Source organism: Penicillium roqueforti, assembly GCF_015533775.1.
Source record: "Penicillium roqueforti strain LCP96 04111 chromosome Unknown scaffold_11, whole genome shotgun sequence".
Taxonomy (NCBI): Eukaryota; Fungi; Ascomycota; class Eurotiomycetes; order Eurotiales; family Aspergillaceae; genus Penicillium; species Penicillium roqueforti.
Window position 1 is genome coordinate 407,216 of NW_024067575.1, and position 15,590 is coordinate 422,805.

Here is a 15,590-nt window from a genome sequence, read left to right on the forward strand (position 1 = left end):
TCTACATCCTACATCCTACATAACTAATCTATTCTTGCCCCGCTGGGCTTGCTTATGCGGTTATGACAGCCAACTCACCCCCTCTGTCAAACCAAAATGCGTTCCTAGGTCCCGTTGTCAGATGACCTCAGAGGAACAGCGCTGAACTATACGCTCAGACCTACCGTATCTAGTACCTTCCCCATGAGCACAGGTGTAACTGCCAAAGGTGTACGGAGTGCTCCGTACTCCGTACTTGTACACCCTCTTCGCCGAACCCCATGAGGTGGGGGGGTGCGTGTGACATGCTTTGGGCCGTAATCTAACAAGTCGATAAGAACCATGTTTAAGATTGGTATTAGGGTAATTCCAAGGTTTGCAACATAAAGTATTTAGGGTATATCATTTCTACAGTAGATTAATTGAACTATGGTTCCCGCTAAGCAAGAAAGAAAAACGTGGCCATCGGGGCAAACTGAGACAAAATCGATATCAGACCACATTTCTACAGCTATTACCATTCCACCCGTTGTTCATGAGACATCCGCGTAATATCATGCGAACCCTGAAATTGCTTTTTTATTTATTTTTGGCGTCCCAAAGAGAGCTACTCCGAATAATGGTCAAACAAAGTACCCGCCGATCTGCAGGTATGTTTCGTCGCGTTGATTCGTGCCCTACGGACTCCCGAAACCCCCACCCTATACGGACGCGTTTTTTTGTCCCTCATTACGGAGGGGGCGTCAAGGATGTTTAGTCCGCACGCTAGAGTGGATGTTTGGGTTTTTCTTCCCTTCTTTTTGCTTCTTTTTGCCCCTCTCTGTGTTCTAAGTGGCCACCTTCCCGCCTTTCTTCGATGCTGGGTATTATTGAAGGCCCAATCATCGCGACGAGAATTCAAGGTTTTGGCATTTTAGTGGTGACAAGGTATGTCGCTTTCATACTTCTGTTCATAAGGCTTGGTCTGAAGGATGACAATCCGAAGGAATACACCTTATCTACAGTGTAGAGGCCCCCTCCGGTCATTCTATGCATTCAACATCCAACATGTCATCCAATGTCATCCACCTGTTCTCTCTCCAACGGCCCGAAGTAGATAGTATAATAGAGTTTGATCTCCATATAATAGCCGAGGAAATCAACTTACCTAGAAATGTGCCGAACTGTGTCTCACATCGTCTCTGGGGGTCAATATCGAACATCATATCCGCGGCAAGACAACATGAAAGATCTCTCATTCATTGCATAGGTTTCACTCCGGGAACACAGAGATATTATTGTCAGTTGCTCAACATGTATCGCATAAGCAGACCCAAACTGGAGTCCTCAACGTTGTGTAGCTATCGCCAGAAACATGTCTTATATTGTAAGTCGGCCGCAAAATGTCCTATGTCTCTCGCAAAACCCAACATAGGTAATCCCTCACACCAGTGTCCACTTGTTGCAGATCCGACGATCAACTATGTAATCCGGTTTTGGTTTTTGAATTCCTGTTTTATGTGCCGTGCTCTGCAGAGAGGATCATCGGAATGGGGAAGCTGGGGATCCATTGCCACCAATCGTTGTGTTGCTAAATTGATAAGTGCACGATGCGAGATCCATAGAGGATCGGATTAAAAGACTAGCGTTGTAGTACTACTGCTTTGATCGGCAGGTCCAAGGGTCAGGGGAAGTTGTCAAGATGCGAAAGCAGTTCCAGTTTGAAAAAATCGTAACTACTGAGAAGCCAATGTCGAACCTGGACGATATGATAATGATCCCCAGTAACTGTAGCTGTGCAGGATGTACAAAAAAAGAGCTTCAAAGCCCTGGATGCAATGAATGGTGCCTATTTACCGCCAAAACACCAACCCCAAACCCAAACCGTTCATTTGTTTTGTTCATAGGACGTCATAGGATTGCCACTGGTACAGGGCTCTCAACACAGCGACGCCGCCGGACTGTGTTTCCACTGTGCGGCCTCGGCCACGATCGTTGTAGTCCTTCGGTGTGAAGCCTGTAGTTGATTCATGATCGGCATTGCGGTAATCTACAGCACCATTCGGGATAGTGCTGCTATCCACGATCTCGTTGGCATCCAGCTGATGATACGAGCGGCCCCACCAGGTACCAAACTTGCCGGCTTTGTCACGAGTCACCAGAGCAGCTTGCGCATTGTGTTTAATCCAAGAACCATAGGTGCGGCACTGCTTTATATGCTGCTCATAGACTTCGGCCCAGTCGTCATCTGCTGCATTTCTGCGGGTCCTGTCCGCCAGGAACTGCTTCTCTTGCGGCTGAAGAGGTCGACAGAATCCTGCAAGGTAGTGGAAAAATATGCCTTTGAAGGTCTGTCCATCCTGGGAGCAGGTTCCATGAGAATCACATGCGTCCTCGAGCACACCTCCGCGACCAAGCCCCTTCCACTGCTGGCTAGAGGTATGTGGCCACCCGGTAGCCTGCAGTACTTTGCGAACAAGCTCGTGACCGTCACGCAGATAAACTTGCGAGTTTGTGGCTAGCCAAAGTCCTCTCAGCCCGCTGAGAATGACTCCTTGATTGTAGGTGTAGACCATAGAGTTAAGCTCATCGCATTGTCCCGAGCCGGGATTTGATGCGCTTTGCCAGCCACGGATGTGGAAACCATCTCCATAGAGGCCGCCGATCCCAGTCATATTTGACTTCTTGAGCCACTCATATCCGTCAACCGCAGCCTGCAGATGAAGAGAGTTGTATGGGTTCTTCCGTGCGCGCTGCGTGCCCGAGTCGACAAGGAAAGGGGCGTCAATGGAATCACCGGGGAAGTACAAATACATCTCGATGCTTGCGGCTATATAGAGCTCGTTTGTAATCGCATTCTTGTATGGCGTCAAATATGGGCTCCAGATCATGCCGCCCTCGCAGAGGGTCTTGTCCCAACCAGCAGAGGCGAGCTCGTAAAAGACGCGTGCTCTGTGTGCAGCAGAGTTCTGGAACTGAGTACCGTACCACAGTTCTCCAGAACTGTCGTTGGAGGAGACATAGTGAAGGTCCGAGTGAAGATTTTGCAACTTGATATTTTCCAACCACCCTAGCACGACCCATAGCATGTCATCGTAGGCCTGGTTTCTAAGACTGAAAGAGTTCTCGCCAAAGTAGAACGCGGCAGTATGGCTGAAGAATCGGTTGACCGTGTGCTCGAGCCTGAAGAAGGATAATCCTTGCAATTCATCCGTGTCGGGGATATCGAGCGGGCCTGAGGTTAGAGTCGAGAGCGCTGCCGAAACGTGTGCACCCAGTACCGCCGCGGTCCAATCGATACTGGTGGGCCACGTGCCCTGCCAGAGCACAAAATACTTGTCTTGCATCACCTGCAGGGCGGCGATAAGATCCTGTAAGGTATTCAGAATGGGGTCGCGAACCGACGCTTCCCGCGCCGATTCAGTATCCCTAAAGACTTTTGGGAAATCATCAACGGGACTGGAAACTGAAGGCACTCCCAAAAGTTCCTGAGATGGATACGCCAGCGCATTGGCCGCAGCTGAAAACGATAGGAAGCATAGCATAAGAATACAGTATAGAGGTCGTGATAGCCCCAAGGGGGTAAAAGATATGTATTGGGGAGCCATTCTGCCCTAGGAAATATATCCTGTCAGAGTAGGACTCCCAGACACAGGATGCTGGAGTCCGTCTATAAGAATAGGGAGTAGAGAGGGCACAATGAGATCGACTAAAAAAGAGGGACAGAGATAACCTCATGCGCCATGCGGGGAAGCCGGGAAGGGTTAGGCTTAGTCACAAGACCCGCTGCCCACCCGGGCACCGGGGCAGGTGAACATCCACATCCATTGTATGGCATCAAAGCCTTAAAAGCATTCAAACCATCTGACTCTACGATATGTACTAACTCACTCGAGAATCCAAAATAATTTATCGATTCTACTCTTGCGCCACATGGCTATCGCATGATGCATTCCACCCCATAAGGGATCCTGCTAATACATCGTATACTAATACTCTACTAACATTTTTGATTTTGTCTTCAAATAGGTCACAAGACAAGTGCGTATGATGAAGGTCGCTTATAATTAAGAAGAACCATTCTTCATAATGTACATTACTCCCAGAGGCAGGTCTTCGAGGTCCAAGGTTGTCTTTGTTGACCAGATGCTCATACATCAATTTTCAATTTTCATCAAACGGCCTTTCATTTCTGAGTAGAAGTCAGCATGATTGAAGTTAAAGGTTAAGGACGGGTTTCCATACCATTATGGCAATCTATCGTGGCGCCGGCACGTACCAATTGTGTGTATGTGTCCCATGCACACCCACACTCGACCTGCGGACCCATACAGGTTCGACTGAGGAGTGGCCATGCCGGCGAATACTAGATGATATGTCCATCATTTGTAGACAATTCTGGTAGGAAGGGTGGGCAAAGGTTCGAACGAAACAGCGCGAGGTATAGAGAAAAATGCGAGAAAAAACAAAGCCCAGGTATCAATAGAAGATCACAAGCAATGTATGCAGGTCAATTTTTATCGTTCCCATCCATCAGGAAGGCTTATTCCCGGTCGCCGCCAGCTTCGGGGCTGCGACTCCGGTTGGGGCTTCTGCTGCGATTCCGAATAGCACGGCCCTTTGGCCCTCCATTCTTGTTCTTGCCTGATGGGGGCGGGCGGACAAAAGCATAGTCGACACGAAGCGTCTGTTCGAGGAGCTTGTAACCGTTAAGGTTCTGGATAGCTTCACTGGCTTCGGGGAGCGTGGAGTATTCGATCAATGCGTAGCCCTACCAAAATAGTGGTGTTAGTGATCCTTTCATTGGACGCGAGTCAAGAAGGGTCCCCTTGTTTCAGAAGGAACGTTGTTGGGGGTCGTTTCAGAGGTAGTTGTGAAATTCAGAATGCGCACCTTGACATAACCCGTTCGCCGATCAAGGTTCAAGCTGAAGTTCTTGATTTCACCATACTCTGCAAAGAGTTCGGTAACATCCTCCTCCGACGATTCTTCGTGGATATTAGACACAATGATAATCCATCCTTCGATACTGCGCACGGCGACCGCGTTCCCCTGGGTGCGTGGTTCAAAACTGCGGTCCGATTGCTCGGGAGCGTCGTCGTTTGCGACAGGAGTGTCAATTTCCATCTCGTTCGACATATTGTGAGGTAGGGAAGCAATAAGGCTAGTGCGACTGTGTTGATATTATGTTGGGAGGTTTAATCTGCACGTTTGTAGTGGTCAATGAGTCTGTATCGCGATCTGAAGTCTGCAGAGGGCGGAGGGCGGTCTTATTGGGCAACCTCCGTCAAGAGAAGCTTGCAATCACATGACCACAATCTGCCCCTCTGATAAGTTCGAGTCCATTGCATTGTGCAATATGTGCATGTATCTAGATGATATCTGGACCTTAAGCAAAGAACGAGATGCTAGGTAACCAGTATATTCTTGTTGCGAAGGCAGTCATGTTAAATCACTACCAAAAATCTACCGTATTCAACTATATTGTAGCATTAGCCATATCTATGTCAACCTTGGAACTATCCAGTAGTGATTACTAGTTATGTGTTATATTTCTTTTGTCGACTTCCAAGTCGGAGTTTTTCAGACTCCAATGGTTATCACTATGCTTCCGGATGCAGCAGAAATGTCAAGGGAGTGGAGATTATATTCACTACATACCCTATCTGCTATGTTTCTCGGTAAGTAAAAACAGTGATTGACTGGTCTTGCCCATCTGAAGAAGCATCAAAGTTTAAGACCAAAAAAAAAATTAAAAAAAAAATATGAACAGTTGGTTCATCAAATACACGGTTGTAAAATGAACGAGAAAAAAGAAGGCGAAACAACGATTCTGATGTTACAAACCCGATATCAGGTTGCACACTTAATATAGTGGATATGAAGGAGCTTAACGACGGTGGTTGTTGCCCATGCCGAGGATCTGGACCATGCGGATAAAGATGTTGATGAAGTCCAACTCGAGGCTGACTGACTCATTGACCACATCACGCTTAATCAAGCCGCGCTCGGCAAGACGAGCATGGTGCAGAATCTTCTGCACGTCGTAAAGAGTGAAACCACCGAAGACAGCAAGACCACCGTACAGCCAAACGCGCTCAGACCACATCAGAGTGCGAGCGGCAGTAGCAGGGAGGACCATGGGGGCGAGACCAGAGAGAGCAACGATGGCCACACCAGCAAGAAGGGGACCACCCAGATAAAGGTACTTCTCCTGCTTGGCAGTGGCACCGACAAAAGCGATTGAGCCCATCATGCCAACAGTGTAAAGACCAGCGCGAGCGAGAATGGCAGGATTCATGAACATCAAGGGGGAGAGAAGAGCGGCCTGGGTAACGTTGAAGAGAGTCCAGCAGCCATACTTCAGAACGTAGCTTAATTGAAAAGTTAGCTATTATTCTCCTGAAAACAAAGAAGAGAAGGTGAAAAACTTACTTATCCGGGGAAGTGTAGAAAGTGCCGTACATGGATCCGATGCTGCCAACGAGACCCACGCCCATGACGAGCCACGGGTTCATAGCCATAAGACGATAAGACCAGCCACTCATGTGGAGGGCGCGAGCAGCAACACCAATTATACCGATACCAAGACCAGTGTGCACAAAAGTCTCATTCAGGAAGCTCCGCTCGTAAGCGGGCATACCGCCATCCTCTCTCGTTTCACGGTTGAAGATGAAGTTGGTTGCCAAAATTGTACCACCAATAATGGCAGCGCCATATACCAGTTTCTGGGTCAAGTTACCATCCTGAGCAGGGTTGACACTCTGCTGCATGTATGTACGACGGAAGGCATTTTGGAAGTTCTGGCGAGACTGGGCGAAGATCGAGGAAACGCCCTGAGGCTTTGCTGCTTGGGTTGGCTTGATGGGAGAATTGTGAATGAATCGGGCGGTGTTTGTGAGCTTAGGGACCTGGCGAAGTGCCGAGGATACAGCGAACGGGCGCCGTAGGAAGAAAGCCATTTTCGCAATGGGGAGTGTCAAGAGCTAGGATTGAAGAGGTCTCTAAATGTCGGGCCCGCGGATGATATGGAGGCGATTACTCATGTTCCGTCGGCGACCGCTTAAGTCCGGAAAATTCCAGAATTAGTCACGTGGATCAAGAAGTGGGATAGACAGTGAACTCCAGGGCTCACTTGATTGTTTAATCAGATCAGCTTGATTACACATACGTCATCAACTTTCTAATTTCGGTTTCAGTTCGATTTTAGTCATGGCCTCAAGTCTAGAGACGATCAGCGTGGCACATCTACCATTGATGCCCGTGCATGTTGCTCTCTATCGCGATGTTCAAAATGCCGCCTTTCTGAAAGGTCAACTTCTCGACGGTCAGGCAGAATTCGAGTATGCATTTATCGATGCAAGCATGGTATGTTGAGTTGTCACCAAGGACCATGAAAGGGAACTAGGCAACTGACATTAACAATAGGTTCTGTCAAGGGCTCAAGTCATTGCTGCAGTATTCAGAGCAGTTAATGATTACATGCACAATCGACTGAAATCTCACAATGTGCATTCTGAGATCGTATTCTCATTGAACCCTACGAATAATGTGGGTTGCCAATTTTAGGAGTTAGCGACGATTTTGCCACTAAAGCCGGAGCTAACACGGGCTTAGATCTCCGAATCATTCCGTAGATTTGGTATCACCGATTCAACCAAAGATATGTTGGTGGTCAAGGTCTCTGTCTCTCCGGAGATAACACACGAATCCGTTGCGGCCCACTTGGACAGCTCGGTTCAAGGAACACCTGTGCTTTTCGATGACCAGACACTCTCCGAGATGTCTGATATCAACAAGATCAAGAAAGCATACAAGCTAGGGGCTCTGCCTTCGCCAACGGCCAAGAAAAACGATGAGGCTAAGCAACGACTTGAAAATTCCTTGTTGAGTTCAATCGCCCTGAGGGGATCGTGAGCAATTGCCCATACCAAAGAACCAAATTCACTGTGCTCGAAATTCCTGAAACCTGCCGTGGGACGAGTGGGAAATGCATACATTCTCCAAGTCGTGCTGTTTTTCTTCGGGGTGGGATACATTGAGCTCCAAATTGGCTCCGACTTGAGAATATGCCTGTCGTCAATCACAAGCAGATCCTATGGGGTTTTTAGAGGTCTACTATTATTCAGCCCCAGGATTGAGCTGAGAACACTCCGGATTTGCACGAAGTCAAGATAATGATGAATTGAATGATATATTCCCGAGATGCAAGGCAGTTCGACACTGGTCGTTTGTTTCATGTGATACAGGACAGTAAAAAGGCGTCTTCAAATCAAGAATTAATTGAACCTATAAGCATTCAGCGTAAATATGTCTAAACTGGATTTACTCTGCTGGGGTGAATGCAGTTGGTTGCCGGGCCAAACTACTGAGCATGTACATAGAGCTTTGCCAAGACCGCGGGCGATCGACCCTTGTGGATCGAAATATTGAACTCGGATCTCCGAACGCTACTTCTCCTGCATACCCAACTCGCAGACACTTTATACTGTTTCCCTAGGTATAAATGTTGCCTAAGATATGTCCTGATATAGCAAACCCAAGCAGTGCACGCGACTCGCCCTGATCAATCAAGCAAACACCAGAGACGCGACTTGCCACGATGGCCAGTATTGCAGACGTGATCATTCTGTCGTCCTCTCCAAATCCACCACGGTCACCAAGGCCAGGTAGGCATGATGCAACGCCGGCACCTTGTGTCTTGCCACGAGGTACAACGCCACCACCAATACGCTCGACATCCGATTTGTTCCAACCTCATACGCGTTCCCGGTTTTTTCCCACTCCAATCGCGAACAATACTTGTTGTAAGGACGTCACGAAGCCGAAAAAGCGATTTTCAAAGAAGGATCCTACTTCAGACACCAGCAATAAAACCGCGGTGAACAAACCGCGGCGGAAGGCGCAGAAAACCGCGGATGCACCAGGAACAATTGCGCTTGGGGACCCCGAGCCAGAGACTGTTGGCACAAAGAATGACACAATGAAACCAACAAAAAGTCGTCCTCGAAAGAATGCCAAGAGTAAAGATGCGGGAAACATGACTCTGGCTGGGAAAGTTACAAAGACAAGCGGCGATCAACCAGCAAAGAAATCGAGCAAAGGTGGGAAGAAGACGGTTGCCACAAAGTCATCTCCTTCGGAAGATGTACCCGACAAATCTACTCCCAAGGAATCAAATGGTTTAGGAAAGAATGAGGTGTTACATCTAGACGAGGCAATGAGAAGAAGGATGGACTGGACACCACCAAGGGAGACCGCTTACGAGGAAACTGTCACCGTGAACGATGGTGAAATCCCAGATAAGGATCATGGTACGAACCTTACAGGTGTATTTGGCAAGTTGGTATCCGATTATAATTACTCTGGGTTAGCTTTGAACCCCCGCGACCTTTTGCAGAACGACAATGGCAGAGGACCAACGAAACGTCGGCGGATAGAGTTGGTCAATCCTGAAATCCAATTATCACTCGATGGAAGGTACTCTGATTCAACTGATCAGGCGTCTGCTCAAAGAGAGAACTTGGAAAAGCCCAAAAAGACAACCAAGGGCAAACCTAAGAAGTTCACCACGTTGACTGCGCGCATGACTGCGCAATATTCAACAAATGATGTAGAAGAGGATGAGCCGGTGATCGATTGCCTTCCGGACATCAGAACGACAAAAGGTAGACGAAGAAAGGCCAAAGAGACAGAGAAACAGTCTTTGTTCACGGTACTTTCCCCGGAAGCAGCCGTTGAACTTCTGAATGATCAAGATCTTGTATTTGGCACCTGCAGTCAATTGCAAAGAGATGATTCGCCGCAGACTCTGCGGGAGACTCAGCAAGCCATCCATGCATCCGAAAGTCTTTCATATCTAGAAGGGACGCGCAATAAGGACCCCAGCGTGATCCAAGAGTCGTCTACTCGTTTTGTATCAAGGTTGGCAGGCACCAGGAATCTATGGTGTGTTGGCGCCAGAGACACCGAAGGATCTTTGATTCAACCAGAAACACTAAACGTGGTTGACCTGACGGATGAACCTCCTGCAAAGGAGGGTGTGGAACAAGCAAGCCACAAACCTCTTCAAAGGAACTGGTTCGAGCTTGAATTTGCAGACATAGATTCACCCCCAGAAAAGAGACCATCATCACCACCCTTGACCAAAAGGGGCTTGGATTCTGACACACAAGTTCAAGCTCAGGCTCCGATCCTGGCAGCTACAGCTACAGCTATGGCTACGACTACGGCGAAGGCCAAGGCGAATGCTACAAAACCTGCAAGTAGAGCCAATGATACTCCGACTGAAGTCGTCGGTTCCCAGCCAACTAGCTCGCAGGCGCCCTCGATGCCACAATATACCGGGTTCACGGATGCAGAGTTGTCTAAACAGATCTCTAATTATGGCTTCAAGGCAGTCAGAGGCCGCAAGAAGATGATCGATCTCCTTCAACAATGTTGGGAATCGAAACATGGTAGCAATGCTACCCCTGGCAGCCAGCCTATTTACCAACCCGAACAACAACAAGAACCTGCCTCTAAAATGGACAGTGTTCCGAAACCCACCTCGAAGGGGACGGTGAAGTCTAAATCTGGAACATTTATAAAGAACCGAAAATCACTTGACGCGATAAAATCAACACCCGCCTTACAAACCTATTCCCAGACAAGCCCAAAGAAAAACCCGAGAGGGAAGCCTATCACTGGGACTTCTACGTCATTTATTGATGTAGAAGAGATTCAAGACTCAGAAGAAGAAATCACTCCCTCTCCAAGTCAAGTACAAAAGCACTACACCGATATCTATTCAAAGTCCAAGGCCGACAGCCGGGTACAACACCACTCCTTGGATATCTTCACAAAAACACCACCACCGAGCCCGACCAAGCGCAAGGTCGTTTCCTCCAATATAGTCAAAAGACCATCATCCTCTGCACCCATCGCAACCACCTACACAGCAGACTCAACAGAAATCAGCTTGGTAGAAATATCTGCACAGATCACCCAAGCTGTTCGCGTTCAACCTCGGCTCTCGCCGCTATCATCATCTCGTGGTAGCCGTAATCGACCGACGTGGCATGAGAAGATACTCATGTACGACCCTATTGTTCTGGAAGATTTTACAGCATGGCTCAACATCGAGGGACTTGGACTTGTGGGTGAGGATCGCGAGGTTGGCACTGCGTCTGTGAGGGAGTGGTGTGAAAGCAAAGGGATCTGTTGTTGCTGGAAAAATAATGCCAGTTGATAAAAAGGCCGATGGTTATTTGCATTGCATTTCTATTATGGATACCCAGTGCACAATTTGGGCTTACATGGTCACACTACACATATATCCATTGACTATCATTTTGGAAATGAGACGAAAGTATTTGATTATCTCATCTACTGTAAGAGAACTCTCCTTTCATTTATGTACCCCGAAAAAACACAAATCTTGTCACCATGTGCCACCCCAATCTTCTCGATTATACACTCCATCTCGGCCAGAGCAGGACCGATACAAATAGGAAACACGGAACTAAGCCCACGAGGTATGATAAATCATGGAAAAAAGGGCATCACAGTCACAGTAGACTGTGGTGATGATTTCTGGGATCAAGGTTTGGCTGGTAACTGAGTTAGCATCAAACCGTGGATATCTCACAAAGATGTGGATCCTAGCAGATATGAATAAATACATACCTCGTAGTGGTCCATGAGATTGGCTCTGTAGGAGCCGTCCAGACAGTTCTGCAGCTGTGAATTCTTCTGCTGAAGCTGTGCGATCTGCTCCTTTAGATCCATATTCTGCTTCCGGAGGTTCTCGATAAGAGCGCACATCCGCCCAGCCTCGCCACGCACCCAGGTCTCACCGGTGACACGGTCAGTGACTTTGCATGGGATGTTGAGGATAAGGCAACAACCGCAGCCTCTAAGATCGGGCGTGCACTTCATCTTCTTGAGCTACATATCGATTCAAACGCGTCAGCATGGTGCTCTGAGTCAAAGCAAACGAGGTATCGGAATATGATAGATAGACATACCTTGCAACGATCACAGGCCTGACCAACACGATGTTGGGACTTCGTGACCTTGGAACGCACCATGGCCGACCAGTCGGGCTCTGGGTCATAGCGGCTGCGGCGAGTCTTCTTGGGCTTCGGGCCATTCTCGCTAGGATCGTCGTTGATGGGCTCGTCGTCCGGCATTGTAAAGTCTGGGGTATCCATGATGAGGCTGGATGGTGCTGTTCTTGGAAATGATGGTTAAATGGGTTCTCATCCCGTCTTCTTATGCAAAGCACCGAAGAAACAGTTTTTAGTCTGGGTTTGAGATCTTGGAGGACTTGCCTTTCATTTTTCAGGCTAGTTTCAGGTAGGATTCACTTTTCTTGCCTTTTTCTTTTCCTTCTATCCAGAGAAAAGATCCGATTCTGATCTCATTCTGATCACAAAGCCTTTGTCTCTGGTAAGATCCCTTTTTTTCAGATGGCTTCGCTGTCTCAACAGAGCGTATAACAACCAATTGGACTGATGTCTCACCATGTTTGCTTTGTTATGCCTAGAGATTCCCAATCAGAGTATTGACAGAGCCATTGTTGTATACTCTTAGCTATTTTGCACGTGGGATGCTTCCTTATTGTCCTAGAAATTGTCTTAGCCTTCTAAAAATGCTCTTTGTCTTTGTGCTGTTGGTTCTTCTTAATGATTATACTGTCTAAGAGTAAGTGGAACTATTTCCCACTTAGACGCTCATGGCCCAATAGTAAGGGTTTAGTACTTGACAGTGCAATAAAACTTTCATCAGGCTATCCTTCTCAGCTCCACTCTTATTCATACACATTATTTCTTCGTGGGAGATATTCCAAATTGTAAAACAAACTAAGATATCACCCATCAGAGGAGCTTTGGGAATTCGATGGCTAATTCAAACTTCCATGACTACGAGTATCATCTCTGTAGTCCTCATCTACGGCGTTATAAATGCTAGCGGGTCGAAAAATTGGCCAGACTAGAGCTACATCCTACGTTGAACTTGAGAGTAAATGTACGAAGAACGTGATAGCGATGATAATGAGATCTGAGATAAAATATAAAAATAAAATATATAAAGAATGTTGTGATAGAAACCAATGTCTCCCAGCTCTGCGTATCCTATGGTCCTATCAAATCCAAGGCTAACTTAATCATAACGACAGTGGGGGCAAGAATCGGGGTGAAGAGTCGATCAGATTGATCCTAGAATGAAAAGGAAATAAAGAAAGAGGCGGCTGAAAGAGAAAAGAAAAAAGTCAAGCTGGAAAGAATGTGAAGAAGAGAAAGAAATGAAATAAGGGAAAAATGAAATAAAAAACAACGAACGGCTCTCGAAGCTAAGAGTCTGAAGCCCGACGTCGTTTCCGAGACACAGTAGGTGCAGGTGCCACAGGTGCGGGTGTCACAGGAGTAGGTTCAGACATAACAGAGGGCGATTCACTCCCGCGATCATGCTGTTCTTTCGCCTCTATAAGTCGAAGTTGATTTCTGCACTGATCAGCTGAATACCACCTAGTACCACCAAGCTCTTTCATCTAAAGAAGAAGAAAAGACATGTTAGAACTCTCTATAGAACATGGACATGGGAAATCTCACCTTGTCTGAAAGATACTGAAATTTGTCATTTGCCCAGTTCCTATGGGCGTCGAGCAAAAGTTCGATCTAGTAGACTTGCGTATCAGCACGGGTTGTCCAACACATGTACATTCCAGCCCACACATATTGCTTAAACCATGTGTTGCGAGGGGTTACGCACTCACATCGGAAGTCGCCCAGCGCACCTTTCGCTCGCGGTAGCGGCGATGAAGACGCATCTGCAGGCGTGACTCGGAGGCTTCTTTCTGGAACTTCTCCTCGAATTCCAGACGCACGACCTTCCAGGCCTTCTTTTTGTCTCGCAGATCTTCGACAAATGCGTCTTCATACTCTGCTCGGGGGTCGCGCCGTCCACGGCCTGGAGCCCGGGGCTTAGGGAGTACGTGGGAAGAGGGCTGGACATTCTGGCGGTCTTGCTCCATTCGGCGAACACCCTCTGGATTAGGAGCAATGTTGATTGGGGCATTGCTCGGCTGCTCGCTCGAGGACGTGTCCGAGGATTGATGTCTGGCACGCTTGGCTGGGGAGCCCTGTGGGGAGCCCTGTGGCGACTGGCTAGGCGCCTCTGTCACACCATGCTGGACACCACTTGGGCCCGGAGCGTACACGTCGGGACTGGGGGCTAAAGACCGGGGGAAATTATCTGGGAAGGGCGCAGAGATACCAAGACCCACTGTGGCAGAGAGGGGGTCGTTGATGATGTGCTGGTGCGCATCTGCGTAGTAGCCCTGAGAGTGGTAACCGAATTCTGGGCCGGGGTGGAACGAGCTCCCCAGAACACCCAGTGGCATCAGCATGCCGGGTTCGGCTAGGGGCTCGGCGAAGTCAGGGCTGTAGCATCCCACGTACGGGGTCTAGATCGTAAACGGGGTTAGCTCATGTCGCAGAAGCATACAATGTCCTGTCTTAGAGGTGCATAGGTACATACCGCTGGCATCATAGGCCAATCGGCTGGCATTCCTTCGTAGTACTCTCCCATTTGTTCAACGAAGGGGATATCCGAGCGGTTCGACATGACTCAGGTGGAAAAGTGGAATATAAACCACGGGGTGATTCACGGTCGACAACGTTGTCTGAGTGGGGAGAATAAACGCCGAAGCAGCAGAATGTGAAACGAAGTATGAAACTCGAGGCAGGGGAATATGTGGGACTGCAGGTGGCTGACAGACTATGGTTGAAGCTTTGGGATTGTTGGTGTATATCAACGAGGCCTTTCGCTCTGAATGATGAAGAGAAAATCCAACTTCCCAACCACCGAAAGCAGTTGATCTTATAAGATTCATGCGAGCAAGAAAAGAGGGGAAGATTGAAAAGCAAAGAAGATGCACAATTCCGCCCATACCTCCACTTTGGGGAGATATCACAGCCAGCACCGGGATGCCTCGTGAGGTAAGATGTGAACAATGAGTCGCGGAATTAATCATAGGCTCAGAGCGCACCAAAACAGAGATCGCTACCGCCGGTGAGCCCTGAGCTGCATTAGAACGTGGGAAACTCATGAAAACTCGACGAGAGCCTATGTCTTAGCGCTGCGGGCTCATTAGTTCAATGCTGATATCCATCCCGGGGATCAGACTCTGCATTGCGAATAGGGATTAAGGTGACTCTATGAGCCCAGGCCCACTGCAACGGGCCAGAAGGAAGATGCAAAAAAGCCAAAAAGCAGGCAAGAAAAAAAAACAAAAAAACGTGTTGCTTAGGGTTGTGGATGATCTTCCAAGGAGCCAAAGCGTAGCGCTTAGAGATCTGGAGAGGTCCAGTGCATGAATTTTGGACCCATCAAAAACTATAATGACCATAGAGTCAGCATTATAATATAATAGTTGTATGTTATATTATCTTGTAGCATATTGTAGGATGTTGTAGCATACCATAGCATATCATAGCGTATTGTAACATGGCCGGATCTTGCAATTAGTTCTAGTTAGACATGAATGCGCAACTGCTCCTCTTCATAAGGATGTTCGACACAGGTCATGTCATCTACTCTAATATTGTTTAATCTGGCAGGCCCCACGGGAAGAAAGGAAGAAGCAA

The 15,590-nt window shown here is 47.9% G+C and overlaps 6 protein-coding genes across 6 annotated transcripts; 1 reads left to right on the forward strand and 5 right to left on the reverse strand.

Moving 5' to 3' along the window:
* Window positions 1–1,859: 1,859 nt before the first annotated feature.
* LCP9604111_5045 (putative glycosyl hydrolase) lies at window positions 1,860–3,503 on the reverse strand (the record flags this gene model as incomplete). Its single annotated transcript, XM_039072812.1, has 1 exon — window positions 1,860–3,503. One exon carries the CDS (start codon window positions 3,501–3,503, stop codon window positions 1,860–1,862), a length of 1,644 nt encoding a protein of 547 aa, XP_038929016.1.
* A 998-nt stretch (window positions 3,504–4,501) lies between these two features.
* On the reverse strand, window positions 4,502–5,097 carry LCP9604111_5046 (RBM8 family RNA-binding protein; the record flags this gene model as incomplete). The annotated part of the gene is made up of 2 exons (XM_039072813.1): window positions 4,502–4,729; window positions 4,852–5,097. The coding sequence occupies 2 exons, from the start codon at window positions 5,095–5,097 to the stop codon at window positions 4,502–4,504; spliced, it is 474 nt and encodes a 157-aa protein (XP_038929017.1).
* A 751-nt stretch (window positions 5,098–5,848) lies between these two features.
* On the reverse strand, window positions 5,849–6,920 carry LCP9604111_5047 (Bax Inhibitor family protein; the record flags this gene model as incomplete). Its single annotated transcript, XM_039072814.1, has 2 exons — window positions 5,849–6,332; window positions 6,394–6,920. 2 exons carry the CDS (start codon window positions 6,918–6,920, stop codon window positions 5,849–5,851), a joined length of 1,011 nt encoding a protein of 336 aa, XP_038929018.1.
* Window positions 6,921–7,170: 250 nt separating this feature from the next.
* Window positions 7,171–11,188, forward strand: LCP9604111_5048 (uncharacterized protein; the record flags this gene model as incomplete). The annotated part of the gene is made up of 4 exons (XM_039072815.1): window positions 7,171–7,326; window positions 7,387–7,509; window positions 7,576–7,871; window positions 8,827–11,188. 4 exons carry the CDS (start codon window positions 7,171–7,173, stop codon window positions 11,186–11,188), a joined length of 2,937 nt encoding a protein of 978 aa, XP_038929019.1.
* A 319-nt stretch (window positions 11,189–11,507) lies between these two features.
* LCP9604111_5049 (putative C6 finger domain protein) lies at window positions 11,508–12,152 on the reverse strand (the record flags this gene model as incomplete). The annotated part of the gene is made up of 3 exons (XM_039072816.1): window positions 11,508–11,549; window positions 11,626–11,886; window positions 11,967–12,152. 3 exons carry the CDS (start codon window positions 12,150–12,152, stop codon window positions 11,508–11,510), a joined length of 489 nt encoding a protein of 162 aa, XP_038929020.1.
* Window positions 12,153–13,294: 1,142 nt separating this feature from the next.
* Window positions 13,295–14,568, reverse strand: LCP9604111_5050 (uncharacterized protein; the record flags this gene model as incomplete). The annotated part of the gene is made up of 4 exons (XM_039072818.1): window positions 13,295–13,492; window positions 13,554–13,619; window positions 13,718–14,407; window positions 14,482–14,568. The coding sequence occupies 4 exons, from the start codon at window positions 14,566–14,568 to the stop codon at window positions 13,295–13,297; spliced, it is 1,041 nt and encodes a 346-aa protein (XP_038929021.1).
* Between the last annotated feature and the right edge of the window lie 1,022 nt (window positions 14,569–15,590).